The sequence below is a fragment of the Muntiacus reevesi genome, chromosome 1 (assembly GCF_963930625.1).
Source record: "Muntiacus reevesi chromosome 1, mMunRee1.1, whole genome shotgun sequence".
NCBI lineage: Eukaryota > Metazoa > Chordata > Mammalia > Artiodactyla > Cervidae > Muntiacus > Muntiacus reevesi.
In genome coordinates, this window is record NC_089249.1 from 98,201,329 (window position 1) to 98,217,160 (window position 15,832).

At 40.8% G+C, this 15,832-nt stretch overlaps 1 protein-coding gene across 2 annotated transcripts; it reads right to left on the bottom strand.

Annotated features, from left to right (window-relative positions):
* Window positions 1-353: 353 nt before the first annotated feature.
* On the bottom strand, window positions 354-6,443 carry PRMT6 (protein arginine methyltransferase 6). Of its 2 annotated transcripts, XR_010659496.1 has the most exons (2): window positions 4,059-6,443; window positions 354-1,830 (listed from the first exon to the last, which is right to left on the bottom strand). XR_010659496.1 is itself a non-coding variant. In XM_065907770.1 (1 exon), the coding sequence occupies exon 1, from the start codon at window positions 5,276-5,278 to the stop codon at window positions 4,151-4,153; it is 1,128 nt and encodes a 375-aa protein (XP_065763842.1). In that variant the 5' UTR covers window positions 5,279-6,443; the 3' UTR covers window positions 3,003-4,150. The 2 variants fall into 2 exon arrangements, 1 of the variants encoding a protein (XP_065763842.1); XM_065907770.1 differs by lacking the exon at window positions 354-1,830 and having other exon boundaries at window positions 3,003-6,443.
* Between the last annotated feature and the right edge of the window lie 9,389 nt (window positions 6,444-15,832).

A 15,832-nucleotide genomic window follows, 5' to 3' on the forward strand; every position in this document is an offset into this window, starting at 1 on the left:
TCAGAAATCTTGATTCTACAAAATGTAAAATGCTGTAGATTGGCTACAAAGATGAGATCCAGTCAGCTATACATCCATGTGAACAATTTTGGACACAATTCATAGAAAATAAAGGGGACATATCTCAGAGTCCTCTAGACTTATCTCCATTCTCCCACCCTCAGAATTTCTGCAGGTATTCCAAAATGTAGGAAAATATTTTCATGCCAAAATGTATTAAAGGAGGAAAAAAGATACATAAATTCCAACAAAACATTTATTATGAGAGGAATAAATCAAGGGAAAAAACTGGGTTATGAAAATGAAGCTAGATACAAAGTTAAAAAAAAAATCACCACACAAAGTTAAAAAAAAAAAATCACAAGTGAGCTATACATTTGGCTCAGCTTTCCAGTAGCCAGTGTAACTATATATACCCAATATATTGCACCAATTAACTGAAACAAATCAGTTATATAGAGGACACAGATTTATTTTTGGAATTAACACCATATAGCAAATAATCTATGTGATGATAAGTATTTTTGCACTTGGGAAAAATTTTAAGGATGAAATTGGTAAGAGAGCTGGCCTCATCCTTCAGCAGGGGCAAGATTTAGTTGGAATGAAATGTTTCTAAGCTAAAGAATGAATGGAAAGTATTGATGAAGGCAACTTCTATTCCCTGCTGCACCCCAGGTTTTTAAATAAGATCTGCTTGTCACAGAACTTCAATGTTAGATAGTTGGTGTTTATTAAATGAGTGACCTGGTCAGAGGTCTCTCTGCTCTCCAGCACCAAGTACCAAGTAGAATGGTAGAGCTTGTCTATCTCTGCTACTGTGTTGAGGATTCAACTTCCTGGGGGAACCACATTTGATTAGCTCTGTTACGGAATGGGAAGCAGCTTCCCAAGCGGCTTAGCGGTAAAGAATCCACCTGCCATTGCAGGAGACACGTGTTCGATCTCTGGGTGGGGAAGATCCCCTGGAGGAGGAAACAGCAACCTGCTCCAGTATTCTTGCTTGGAGAATCTCATGAGCAGAGGAGCCTGGCAGGCTACAGTCCATGAGGTTGCAGAGTCAGACAGGACTGAGAACACATGGACACACATAGGGAAATGGCATCAGGGAATCCTTTGTTGAGTGTCCAGGATCTATCAAGCTGAAGATCCTATATAGTGAAGGTGGCTCTTTGAGGCCCATGAGATAAGAGCTCCAGTGGGACTTCCTTAAACTTGGGATTGTTTGGGGGTTAGGAATTGAAAAACTTGTGTTCAGTTGTCAAGAATTAGCTGTGTAGTCTTAGGCTATATTCTTCAAAATGTATTAACTTTTTTCCTAGTATGTAAGGTGAAGATAATTACCTGCCCACCGTAACTCCTATACCATCCTAGTCTTTGGCCCATTATTTTTTACTTACTGGTTTATTCTGTGAACACATTATACCTACTTAGAAATAGAAACGATGATTTACTGGCTTCTATCTTAAGTGCTTATCACAATGACTAATATACTGAATACTCAATACATGTCCATTGGTCCAGTGAGTTAATGGAAATAGCTTGAAAGTTTCACAGGGCTAAATAAATGTAAGCTATTTGAGGGAAGCGGGTAAAACTTAATCTTGTTTTTCTCTCCTTAGGGTTGGTAGCTCCTTCCTGTTGCCCAAATGACCCTAAGGATTCAGTACAGTTCATACAGAGTCTGGATAGTGCCTGAATGGTGGTGCATCTCACGAACTCATCCTTCTTGAAGTATCATCACTTCCAGGGTTTGGGCTTCCTTTGGATCATGTGGTGTCCAGAGTCACATTGCTTATCACATACAGCCATGCTCATACTTTCAAACACCTGTAAAAAAATCAAGACGTTGACTCATTTATCCTGTGGTACATTTTCTGTGTGTCTGAGTGCTCCAGGTTTGCATGTTACTTTTCTATAATCACAACAGCAAGGATTATGTACCAGGTACTTCATGCTTACATGTATTAACTCACTATATCTTCACATTTCTATGGGACAAGTATGGCCGTTGCCCCATTTGCATGACAGCAGTGGAGAAAAAACAGATGTTAAGTATTTTGCCCACAGTCACACAGTTAAGAGTGGTGGAGCCTAGATTGCAGCATGAAATGTCTGGCTCCAGTCCATGACTTTTCACCACTACACTCTTGCCTCTTAACTAATTGGTTTAGCTGTATAGCTGTATTTTTATGATAACCCATCTTACTTGGGGGAAACAGTTACAAAAGAATTTTTAATTCTAATTATAAAATACTTACCTTTACTTCTATAGTTAACCGAAGTTTTAACTAGTGTCCCTTCGTGTGCTTATACTGGTAATGGGAACTCTATAATACTCGTATAAGATATATATTAAAAAATGGAATTTGGAAGGATGCTTTCAAGTACTCATACGACAAAGAGATTGTGGTAGGAAGTTAACATAAACACTAGAAATTCACTTAAAACTGTACACCAAAAATGCTAATTAATGTTCAATATAAAATACAGTTGACCCTAACATAAGGAACCAATTTGTAACTCTAGTTTAAACCAGGCCTAAATTGCAATGACTGTACCATTTACATAAGCTAACTATCCTAATACCAACAATGGTGACAAATGTAACAAGTTGTCACATTTGTCACATTGTGATAACAATGTATCACAAGTCAAGGATCTTGTAAAGTTGATGATTTTGTACATGTATAGTTCCCTTACTAATGGCAGATCTAGTGAGTTGATACCAAATTTTAGCAAATTAGTTATACTTAAGTATTTTAATAAGTGATGAATAAAGAAGAAAAAAACCGTTACAATAAACAGAACTATGCTAGAGTGCTTCAGAAGATCAGATTTTCACACCTGTTTTCTATTAGCATACAAAAGCTACTAGTGTAAAGAAACCATACATTAAGCATAGTTGATTATCCCTAAGCTATGCTCTGTAGGGGTTATAACACCATTTTTAAGAACAATAATAAAAAGGCAAAAGTTATAAATCAAACATTACACAAGACTTCTTACTTCATCTATAAAAATAGAGAATGCCAGTGCTTTATTTGCCAGAGACAAGGAGGGAAACATGAGTAAAATAAATTTGATAACATAACTCACATTACAAATGATTTTCCTAAATTAACAACTTTCACATTTAGCTGACCTAAATAAAAAGAAAACAAACAAACAAAATACTAACAAAAAAATTTTCACTTGATATTAGTAGGCCAAATCCATGATCCCTCTAAATGAGGGATTTTAATTCTCGAGCTGGGAAAATATTTTCCTTACTTAAATAATTTACCCAAGGTGATAAATAAGCCCTTGGACCAAGTTCAGAAGAAATCGCCTCTATCAGTCTGTTTTAAAGAAGCACACAAAATTTTTACTCTGGAACTTACATGAAATTTTCTTGGTTAAATCTTAACAGTAAAGACAAAAAGTTCATACTACTTTACTGTGTTTCAGGTCTTTTTCTCCCAAACGTACCTTCTAGATTTTTTAGGTATGCTGTAGTAGTACATATGAAGTTTATTTCATTTAATGGAGTAAGATGTCATTAACTTTAGCATCCTAAGGAAGTAGTAGGTGTTATTTAAACTTTATCCTCATTCACCTCCCCGGTTACCGGCAGTAAAACTCATTAAAAAAAAAATGAGGACAAAATACTGTAGTCTAGAGGCACCTGGGAAGAGAGGAAATTCATAAAATGAGAGAATATGGCTCTGGAGTGATATCCCATCTTATCGGAAATACATGGAGTCCAACTATAAACCCTTTTACCCTTTCCCTGGCTTTAGACTTAGGGTGTGAGGGATGTGACTGGAGCCTTCACAAACTGCTATTTTCTTCCCCCTTTCATTTGCACGAAACGAAATAGAAAAAGGAGTGCCTGGTACCACGTGCTTTTGAGGTTTAAAGGGCCCTTAATAAACACGCTGTTTCGGTGTGGCAGGGGAATCGAAATCATTTTTTAATAAATATCGTAGGAAGAATCTCCTCGAAGGGAGACTGAAGTCACTCTCCCTCCCCAGGAGCCCTGGAGGAAAAGGGAGACGGAAGATAAAGACCCCTACTTGCACGTGGAATCGCCCTTACTCCTCCAACCCTCCGCCTCTCCCGCGCCGGTCTGGCCGCCTTGGGAGGGAGCTGGGACAGACGGCCAGGCTCAGTCCTCCATGGCAAAGTCTTTGGTCTTTTCCTCCTGGTCGCCCACTTTGTAGCGCAGCAGCACGCGCAGGTGACGGTGGTGGTCCTGGGAGGGCAGCAGCGTGATCTCTCCGGAAACATCCGTGTCTTGCTCCACTTGCACCGGCTCGTTCAGGTAGAGGAGCGCCTGCTTCCAGTGCGTGACGGGGTGGAAAGGCGAGGTGGAGAGCACCACGGGTTTCTCCGAGTCCCCTCCGGGGAAGGTTACCTGGAACCAGATGGCAAAGCCGTGCATGGGAGCCGAGCCATAGCAGCTGAAGCGGAAGCGCCCGCCCACCCCGGCCTCCAGCTCCTGCTCCAGGCCGGCGCGGGCCAGCTCCAGCCTGGCAAAGCACTGCGGCCGGGCCAGCACATCCTCGCCGGACAGGCCTTGCACCACGATCTCTGAGTGGCCCATGAGGCAGCGCGTGGCGAAGCTCTCCAGGCAGCTCATGTCCACGCCGTAGAGTTGCTTCATCTGGCTCCAGAAGCTTAGGCGCAACTCCAGCATCTGGTCGCTGATGGGCGCCACGAAGAGCTCGGCGGAAGCCGGCAAGAGAAGACCGCCCTCCTTCAGCCACTTGGTCCGCGCGTGGAGCACAGAGCTCAGCATGGACTCGTGCAGAAGTCCGCAGCCCATCCACTCGCTCACGATGGCGTCCACCTGCTCCGGCAACTCCACCGTCTCCACCGGTCCCGGCAGGACGTGCACCCGGTCCTCCAGCCCGTTGAGCCGCACCACTTCCCGGGCCTGTTGCCAGATGTCGCTGGCCTCCACCGCGTACACGCGCCGGGCCCCGGCCTGGGCACAGAAGATGCTGAGGATGCCGGTGCCCGCGCCCACGTCCAGCACGGTCTTGCCTCTCAGCGCTGCCCAGTTCCGCAGGATGCCCAGGCGGTAGGCATCGGTGCGGACGCGGTCGGCAATCATCTCCTCGTGGACCGATACGTCCGAGTAGCACTGATAGTACAGCTGGTCCCGCTCCCGCCTAGTCCTCCGGGGTCGCGGCACAGCCACCTCCAGCTCTCCGCCATCTTCCTCTTCAGTTCCCTCCCCTCCTTCGCCGCCGCCCCCCGACTCAAGCTTTCTTCTCTTGGGCTGCGACATCTTGGCGGCTTGGGCCGACTCCCGGCGTGCGTTGCGCGCCGCGCCTAGGGCTCCAGGACGCTGGGCCTTATGGTAGTTGTAGTGCGCGCTCGTGCCTCCCGGTTTTGGCTGCTCGCCGGGCGAGTGTCAGCCGGATACCTCTGATCTGTACTCTGCTCTGTTTCCTGCTCCTTTGGTGTCCTGGAATCCCTTTTCCATCCCCTGCACCCACATTCCATGGTTCTCTACGTTCCTTCTCCTTCCCTTAGATTCTCCAGTCTCTTTGGCTTTCACGCCCTTCGTGACGTGGACACGCCCACTTAAAACTGAAAATCCATGTTTTGTCTTGTCCAACTTCCAGACTTTTTATTACACAGAATTTTCTGGGCGCCACCGTGCACAGCTGCTGCCTCATCTGCACAGTTGCAACTCTTAAAGCTCTCCAAACGTGGAGATTTGGAAATTGCACTGCGTGTTTTTCTTCTCCGTTTTCAGGGGAGGTAGAATGCAAAAGGGAGAAGGCAATGGCACCCCACTCCAGTACCCTTGCCTGGAAAATCCCATGGACGGAGGAGCCTGGTAGGCTGCAGTTCATAGGGTCGCTAGGAGTTGGACACGACTGAGAGACTTCACTTTGAATTTTCACTTTCATGCATTGGAGAAGGAAATGGCAACCCACTTCAATGTTCTTGCCTGGAGAATCCCAGGGATGGTGGAGCCTGGTGGGCTGCCGTCTATGGGGTCGCACAGAGTCGGATACGACGGAAGCAGCAGAATGCAAAAGTGTAAATGGAACAAAGTGAAAACCCAACAGTGTAAAACCCTGGTTTGGATTCCAGTGAGACCACAAATGAACGGAATGATTAGGGCAAGTTATATAAGTACTCTTGCCTTCAATTACCCATGCACCTTCCAGCAACAAAGAATCTTAAAGGCAGTTGAAAATTAAGTTTCTGGTCTCTATTTTAGGAGAATAGTTATTTGGCTCTTAGTTCTGCTCTGGTAATTCTGTGACTCATTCAAGGGTTAAATCTTGGAAACGTCCAGTCCAAGGAGTAGTTGAAAAGCAACTGTTGCTAGGTGTATTCTGGTGGCTGATTTTTTTCCCTCCATAGGTAACTGAATCCTTCATCACCTGTGATCACTTCTCTGCTTCAACTCACTTTTTCCTGCCTGTTTCCATGTCTGGGTTAGATTGGTACTCCCTTCTTCCTCTTCTATGTTCCTTTCAGTCAACTATCTGCTGTTGACCTCTTCCCTCTGAGATGTTCATAATAGAAATAAATCCTTTTAAAAATACATGTGATGTTTATATGGGTGTCTGTGTTCATCACAAGTAAGGTGAGAAAAATTTCTCCTAGCTTAAAAAAAAAATAACAGGAAGAACATTGACTTTTTCTTGTAGTCTCAAACTGTTTCTTTTTAACAATGGGCCTGTATTCCTTATCTGGGGGAAGGTTCCTTCAGCCCATTCTCTGTTAATCTGTCATTGAATGAAATAGATTTATTGACCTGACATCCTCAGCTGTACTTCTTTATTACAGTTTTTTCATTTATTTTTGCCTGGGCTGGATCTTTGTTGTTGTGCCTGGACTTTCTCTTGTTGTGGTGAGTCGGGGCTACTCTCTAGTTGTGGTGCCAGGGCTTCTTTTGTGGTCGCTTCTCTTATCTCAGAGCAAAGGCTCTTGAGCGTGGGGACTTCAGTAGTTGAGATGCACTGGCTTAGTTGCTTGCCTCGCTGCATCTTCCAGGACAAGGAATTGCCCCCAGGTCCCCTGCATTACCAGTAAGATTCTTAACCACTGGACCACCAGGGCAGTCCCCTTAGCTGTACTTCTAACTCAGGGCTCAACTCTGGCTGCTCCTCAGAATCCTCTGTGGAGCTTTTAAAAAACACCTGTGTCCCACCTCAAACTAATTAAATCAGAAGCATTCCAGTGGAGCCTGTGCATATAGTTTTAAAAGCTACCCAGGGAATTTGTGCAGCCAGAGAGAACTATTTCTCACTAAAATGATGTTAGTTAAATTTTGCTTCATTAGTTTCATTGAGTAAATTATCTTTTTTCAGTGGCCTGGGCTCAACCATTTAAGGCTAAAAATCTTCAGAGCATTTCCTCTCTGCCCAGCTTGATATCTTTTTAAGAAAATAGAGGCCCAGAACAGGACATGTGATTAAAGTTATAAATGTGGCCACTTTAATATAGTACTTCTAGGCTATTAGTGTATACTTCTCTCATTCTTTCTGTCCTCAAAATCTTCTCCTTCCTCTTTTAAATGCATTCACTCACTACCTGATTTTCAATTTACTTACTTGCAATCTTTTTAAGGAAACATCTGAATATGTTTTGTTGGTTTTACCTCCAAAGTATATGAGTCCATCTTTTCTTCTCCACTGCCTCCACCCTAGTCTAATTTTCCATCTTTGCTTATGTGGAAATCAGTCTCCTAAGAAATCTCTCAACTTCCAGTCTTACCCCTGTCTAATCCATTCTCCACAGAGCTACAAGAATTAGTTGTTCAAAATCTAAATTGGACTGTGTCATTCCCTAGTAACTTCCAGTTACTGAAACAATCTAGTAACTTCAAATAACTTCCCATCTTATCTCAACTACTCATCCCAACTCCTCCTTGGGCTTGAGTTAGACTGGTCTTCCACCTTTTTCTTGTCTTAAGTCTTCACTTATGCTCTTGCAGGGACTGGGACATTGTTTTTCTTCTTAGTACTTTAGTGACTCCTTTTTGTCTGTCAGGTTTCAGCTTAAATATTATTGCCAAAGAAGGTCTTTCCCTGGCTCTTTTAAATACTATTTTCTGGGACTTCCCTGGTGGTCTACTGTTTATGATGTCACCTTCCAAGGCAGGAGTTGTGGGTTTGATCCCTGGTTGGGGAGCCAAGATCCCAAATGCCTCGGGGTCAAAATACTAAAACATACAACAGAAACAATATTGTTACAAATTCAATAGTTAATAAAGACTTTGAAAATGGATCACATCAAAAAGTCTTGGAAAAAAAACAAAAAGGAAACCCTATTAAAAAAAAAAAAAACCCTCACTATTTTCTAACCCAAGGTATGGTTTATTTCCTTCATATCTTTTATTATTAGGTGAATTTCCAGCTGAATGTATGTAATTTGTCAATTTGTTTTCTATAAAATATAAACTACAGGAGACTAGGAGTTTTTTCCCCCACTATTGTATCAATAGTTCCTAGCACTAGAACAGAGCCTGACATAGAGTATTTAATAGTCTTCAATTCAATAGTCTTCAATTGTGGAAACAATTGAATTATTATTCATAGGGGAAGGAGAAGAGAGTTTTGTTTTATGTGATTCTCTATGACAATCTGACTCTGGTAAATTCTGAGATGAATTCAGATGTTGATCAAATTTAGGATGCTTCCAGATAGGAGATGATTTTGTTTCCAAATTCTCTTTACCCTTTTGGATAGAATAATGCTGAGCCCTAAATGGGCTTCCCTGGTGGTTCAGACATTAAAGAATCCACCTGCAATGTGGGTGACCTGGGTTTGATCCCTGGGCTGGGAAGATCCCCTGGGGGAGGGCCTGGCAACGCACTCCAATATTCTTGGCTGTAGAATCCCCATGGACAAAGGAACCTGGTTGGCTACAGTCCGTGGGGTTGCAAAGAGTCAGACACGACTGAGCAACTAAACATAGCACAAGCCCTAAATAGCATACCCAGATTAGAGAGAAAATGGTCTGTGACGCTTTTCCTTCTTGCACTCTGGCTTGATATAGTGAGTGATTTCTTTGCTCATCTTTGCTACCATACTGAGTTATTTCAGTAAGAAAGGGAGCAGATCATAGTCTAAGCATTGCAACTCAGCAGCAAACCACTGTAATGGGGGAAGAATTAGAGCTGTGATGGCAAAGTGTTCTTTGTATTTTCATGTCAGTGGTTTATTCGCCATAGCCAACACACAAATCCAATGTTTTTCAAGCAAATGGATCTTGAAATGGATTTAATATACCTTCACCAGCATTAAAAAAATAGAAAATATCAAATTCATAAAATGAATAAAGATGAGTGTTATTTCAAAAACCGTGTTTCAGTTATGCATACTATATACATATTTATTTCTACAGGTTACAGTTAAAAGTTTAAAATTCACAGCTTACTATTCTCCAAAAACAAAGTGAAGTTTGACATTTTTGTAATTTTGCTTTCGGTGCAATAGTCTTGTCCTCCCACTCATATTTTTAGATAGTGCTCAAATGTTATCATTTTTTGGGTAGTTTTTTCAAGTAGTCTATGTCCTGTTAATACTTATATAACTTTTTTCACTTATCTCATTATACCAGAGCTTTTTATACATCTGGCTTTTCCATGCCAAACAGTGGACATTTGAACACCAAGGTATTTTTATTTCTCACTTTCATATTGAGAATCTAGCATGTTGTGCTGGGATCTGTACCATTTGCAGATTCCAGACTGGCAGTCCTCAGTACACACAGGATCATAGATGTGTTTTGTATGACAGCGAGTGTGTGTCTGCTGTTAAGTCGCTTCAGTCGAGTCCGACTCTTTGTGGACTGTAGCCCACCAGGGTCCCCTGTCCATAGGGATTCTCCAGGCGAGAATACTGGAGTGGGTTGCCATGTCCTTCTCCAGGGGGATTTTCCCAACCCAGGAATCAAACCTATGTCTCATGTTTCCTGCATTGGCAGGCGGGTTCATTACCACTAGCACTACCTGGGAAGCCCTATATGACTAGGAGAACCATGATTTTCTGCATCATACACATTCATGCATTTATCCAATCATTCACTTGTTTAACAAACATTCTGGACATCTACTCTATACTAAGTATTTAGAAACAAGGGACACATTAATTAAAAAAAAAAAAAAAAGACAAAACCCCTTACCCCTAAAAAGTTTATGTTTTGTGTTAATGTTATCTGTTATTCTTACAGTTTTTTTACTTAGGTAAATTATTATACCACTTTTAACTCTCAACTTTCTTTCTTGTGTTAGCTGTTTATCTTTGGTTCTGATGTGATTTCCTCCCAGAAATACTTATTTCTAAATTCTTTCCTTCTTTAGTTTGAAGGTCTGTTGTTTAAAAATATATTTTTTAAATCCTAGTATAAGAATTGAAGGTAGTTCCTTTAGGATTTCAAGGATTAATTATAATTCTCAAAGTGTATGTTGGGGAAGGGTAAAGGAACAATGACATGAAAATGTTATAAATATCTCTCTGATATGAATATTCATTAAACGATGTAGTTCTTGCCTTGTTTCAGTTACTTGGAAGCTGCCAGCATAAAAAGAGGCACTTCTGTCAAAAAAAAAAAAAAGATATCCTTTATAGAAAATGAACACAAAAGTGGTGATTTTTGTATTTAAACAAATTGGAACATCAAAAATAGAAAGCCCAGGTATATGTAAGTCTCATAATGTGTATAGTATCTTTTAGATCCACAGTGTATTGGCCCATGATTAAACCTAATACTAAAACAGATGAATAGCAAATTCATAGCTCCCTGATTATATTATGAGTAGTTCTAATTCTTTTGAAAATTGTATGTATTGAATTGTTTAGGTTGTAACAACAGGGATATTATGAACTTAATCCATAATTAGCAATTCAATTTAAATTTATTGAGCCCTGTTAGTGTATTATATACACTGTATATAATATATACATGTATATATATATATAATATATATAATGTATAAGTGTATATATTACACTTAACAATTTTAAGTGTAAATATAAATATTGGTTATGACAGCTTAACAATTTCTGCTATAAATCAGGCCACTTTATTGAAAATCGTACAGAAAAGTATGAATGTAAATTATAATATGGGAAAAGTAATGTATTGGTGCATCTTTGGAAATAAGCCTTTGCTCACCTGCTCCAGGAGTAATAAGCATCAGGTAGTTTAATGAAAATCAGGCATTATGGTTTAGTGAATATCATTTAATAAGATCTTCCTCTCTCTTTTTTTCTTCTGTGAAAAGCTTTAATATGAAAGGAAGCTGACTATTGCTTCAATCAGATGTTTGTGTTCCTATAGTATTTTGCTAAAGTGTAGAGAAGTAATGTAGTCACGGTAGTCCTGTGATGCTCAAAGGTGGTTTCTGGACCAATAGTATCAACGTGCATGTGTGCTAAGTCACTTCAGTCATGTCCGACTCTTTGTGGCCCCATGGATTGTAGCCCACCAGATGCCTCAGTCCATGGAATTTTCCAGCCTTGAATACTGGAACAGGTTGCCATATCCTCCTCCAGGGTATCTCCTCTACCCGGGAATCAAACTTCTACCTCTTATGTCTCCTGCATTGTCAGGCAAGTTCTTTACAACTAGCACCACCTGGGAAGCATCACAGTATCAGCATCACTTGGGAAACTACAAATCATGCAGTCATGAGTCCCACTCAGTACCTAATAAATTAGAATCTCTGAGGTTGGGGCTCTGCTGTCTTTGTTCTAGCATTCATCCAGGTGATTCCAAGGAACACTGAAATTTGAGAACCCCTGCACTAGACAACCTGCAGACACTTGCAGGCCGTGCAGAGATTATTGGATGGAAGGTCTATTATTCTTTCTGCTGTGGTAAAACAAATTACTACAAATTTAGCAATTTAAAACTACAAACATTTTTAAATCTCCTGGTGTCTGTGGGTCAGAAGTTCAGGCATGCCTCACTGGGACCTCTGCAAGGCTGCACTCACAGTGTCCATCTGGCTACATTTGTTTCTGGATCTTGGGATTCTCTCCTCAAGCATGTAGTTGCTGTTCCTTGCAATTGTAGGACTGAGTTTTCCTGACTTCCAGACGGAGGGTATTTTGGCCCTGAGAGGCTGCTGGCTCGCTCTTGCCACACGGTCATTTCCCAGATTCTCTCACAACACACAGCTAGCTTCTCCAAGGCCAGTAGAAAAAGCTTTCTTATCTCAGGGAGGGTCCTATTCCAAATAACTTCCTTGCCTCCCACCTCCCCAGGATGATGTCCCTTTTGATAAATTCAAAATAAACTGATTTGGGATTTCAATTACATCTATTAAATAATGCTTTCTGCTGGAGAAAACAGCTCAGCATAGAGACCAAGTGTGTATTCCCACTGAAAGTTGATAAATATTGCAAACTATCTCAAAATTAGTCTATGGCTCAGAGAATTATGGGTGTGGTTCATGGCAGTGGTAAAGAATCCTCCTGCCAGTGCAGGAGATGCAAGAGCCGTGGGTTCGATTCCTGGACCAGGAAGATCCCCTGGAGTAGTAAATGGCAACACACTCCAGCATTCTTGCTTGGAAAATTCCATGGACAGAGGAGCCTGGCAGGCTACAATCCATGGGGTCATGAAGAATTGCTTGTGACTGAGCACACATGACTAACTACTCAAGGCATGGGGAGATGACTGATCAAATAGATCAGAAACAAAGTTTTGAACAAGCTGTTCACCATATCTAAGCCAAAGATTTTAATACAACAAAGTTTGCCTTAGTCACCCTTGAGTTTCTGAAGCCCGCCATGTGAAAAAAAAAAATCATCTATAGCAAATACATTTTTAGTCTGGGTCCAGGAATGAAGCCAAGCTGAGCTGAGCCTAAATGAACCCAGTAGACTGTAGCGCTCATATAATGGAAGCAAGAAACATAAAACTTTCGTTGTTACAAGCCACTGGGATATTGGTGTTCTTGTTACTACAGCAAAAACAAGGTTGTCTATTAATAATATAAATATACATACAGAATGAACAATAATTATAGCGCCACCAAGATCAAGATATAAAATATAGCCAGTGTCATAACTATACCTGTGTCCCTCTAATCCTGTACTTTTTCTCCTTCCCAAAGGTAAGTATCCTGATAATATCATAAAATACTCAGTGACCTGGCTTTTTGAACCTCATATACACCTAAAACATGCAGTATGTGTTCTCTTGTGTCTAATTTCTTTTGCTCACCATTATGGTTGTGAGATTCACCCCTGTGACTATGTGTAGCAGTATTTTTTACCTTCCTTGCTTTATTTTGTAGTATTCCATTGTATGAATACACAATTTATTTAAATAGGTTTCTGTTGTCACATGGGTCCTTTGAGATAGAAATAATCATTCCTATCAGTAATTTCATATTTTTTGTATGGTTATTTTGACTCAATATTTCATACTTTATATAATTTATTTATTTTATTATCATATTATATATTAAATGCCTTAATAATAGCTAAAGTTTGTGTGTTTGCCATGTATGAGGCATTGTTTAAATGTTTTATATGCATCATTAATTAAATCATTCAGCAAATAGGTACTGAACACCTGACACTCTATATCAGAAAGTATAAGTGTAAACAAGACAGACAAAAATCCCTGCTTTTACGGAGTTTATACTTTAGGGAATAATCTCTGATTTGCAAAATCTATGAGGTGGACATGAGTAAGTCAAGGCACATAGTAGTTATGTCAATTACTTATTTATCTTTTCTATAGGATCGTATATTACTTTTAGGCAGGAACCAATTTCCTTTATCTTCCTACAGTCTAGTGGAACACCATACATGTAGTCATAATATTAATTATTTTGATGGCAATTCACATTTATTTTGTGCTTTCTATACCCCAGAGACAATTGGAGTTTCATAAAACCTCTCTGGTAGGTATTATAACTAACCCCTTTAGAGATCAGAAAATAAGCAAAAAGAGGCTAGCTGACTCCTCATTGGTCTAGATTCCTTTGCTGTCTATATGTGCATTGAAATTAATCCATGTGATTGCATAAAACAGTACTTCCTCCTCTTATACTTCTATACAGCATTCAGTTTTCAGCTTCCTCAAAGTCATTATGGATCATACTGTATCTGGATGACTTTGCATCAAGGAGGGACCCAAGCTTTTAATTTCTTTCATCTCTGTTCTTCAGCTCTTCTTTTTCTATATGTCAAAGGAAAAGGGAAAATTAGACATCATGTTTTTATCTAATCACTGCTTGTGTTTTACTCAGAAGAGTTGTGATATGGGAATTGTTACTGATGCTGTACTAGACTGACTATATATAAAAACCTTAACTGGTTTAATAAAAGTCAAGTATACTTCAATACAGTGAAAAAAAAATAAAGTGAAATTTTTAAAGAAAAAGAATATTAGTTTATTCACTTAATATTTTTGAGCTCCCTCTACATATCTAGCACCATGCTGTGTTTTAAGAAAAAGAGGAGGAAGCAGTCTTGTTTTCACCATAAGGAGTTCACAATTGTTGGAGGAGGTCATTCAAAGGACTTTACTGACTGTTGCTGGACCTGGGCAATCAGAGGCTCCCTGCACTCTCTCCTGCCCTTGGAATGTATGCTCTGCCCATTCTATCCCATCAGTCAGTCAGTTCAGTCGCTCAGACATGTCCAATTCTTTGCAATCCCATGGACCGCAGCACGCCAGGCCTCCCTGTCCATCACCAACTCCCGGAGTCTGCCCAAACTCACGTCCATTGAGTCGGTGATGCCATCCAACCATCTCATCCTCTGTTGGCCCCCTCTCCTCCTGCCTTTAATCTTTCCCAGCATCAGGGTCTTTTCAAATGAGTCAGTACTTTGCATCAGGTGGCCAAACTCCAAAATATTGGAGTTTCAGTTTCAGCATCAGTCCTTCCAATGAACACCCAGGACTGATCTCCTTTAGGATGGACTGGTTGGATCTCCTTGCAGTCCAAGGGACTCTCAAGAGTCTTCTCCAACACCACAGTTCAAAAGCATGAATTCTTCAGTGCTCATCTTTCTTTATGGTCCAACTCTCACATCCATACATGACCACTGGAAAAAACATAGTCTTGACTAGATGGACCTATGTTGGCAAAGTAGTGTCTCTGCTTTTTAATATGCTGTTTAGGTTGGTCATAAGTTTCCTTCCTGGGAGTAAGCGTCTTTTAATTTCATGGCTTCAGTCACCATCTGCAGTGATTTTGGAGTCCAGAAAAATAAAGCAAGCCACTGTTTCCACTGTTTCCCCATCTATTTGCCACGAAGTGATGGGACCAGATGCCATGATCTTAGTTTTCTGAATGTTGAGCTTTAAGCCAACATTTTCACTCTCTTCTTTCACTTTCATCATGAGGCTCTTTAGTTCTTCACTTTCTGCCATAAGGTTGGTGTCATCTGCATATGTGAGGTTATTGGTATTTCTCCCAGCAATCTTGATTCCAGCTTGTACTTCATCCAGCCCAGCGTGTCTCATGATGTACTCTGCCAGAGCAATATTCAGGATATATAGTTTTAAGAAAAGGTGCTATTGAGACCATCTGTATGTGTACATGACTGAACCCCATAAAGCCTTTATATAAAGTTTAAATAAGAGTGGCAAACAGGTGTGGAGATCCACTCAGCTTTCTGCCACCCAATAAAAGCCTTGTATGCAAGTTCCCTTGCTTATTAAACCTGCCGCCTACCAATTCGGATTGATCTTCCTGATTCTTTGGTCTCTCCTTGCTCTCTGTGTAGGAGGCTATTTTCAGATTTCACTTGGGTAGCTCCTAAATTTGATGAACCAACAATTGGTGAGCCAATCGGGAGACCAAAGAAGTGAGCCTTGAGAAAGAGAAATCAGCCGGGGAAGT

Bases quoted from the DNA above. Each gene is read 5' to 3' on its own strand.
- PRMT6 (XM_065907770.1), bottom strand. From the start codon at position 5,278: ATGTCGCAGCCCAAGAGAAGAAAGCTTGAGTCGGGGGGCGGCGGCGAA.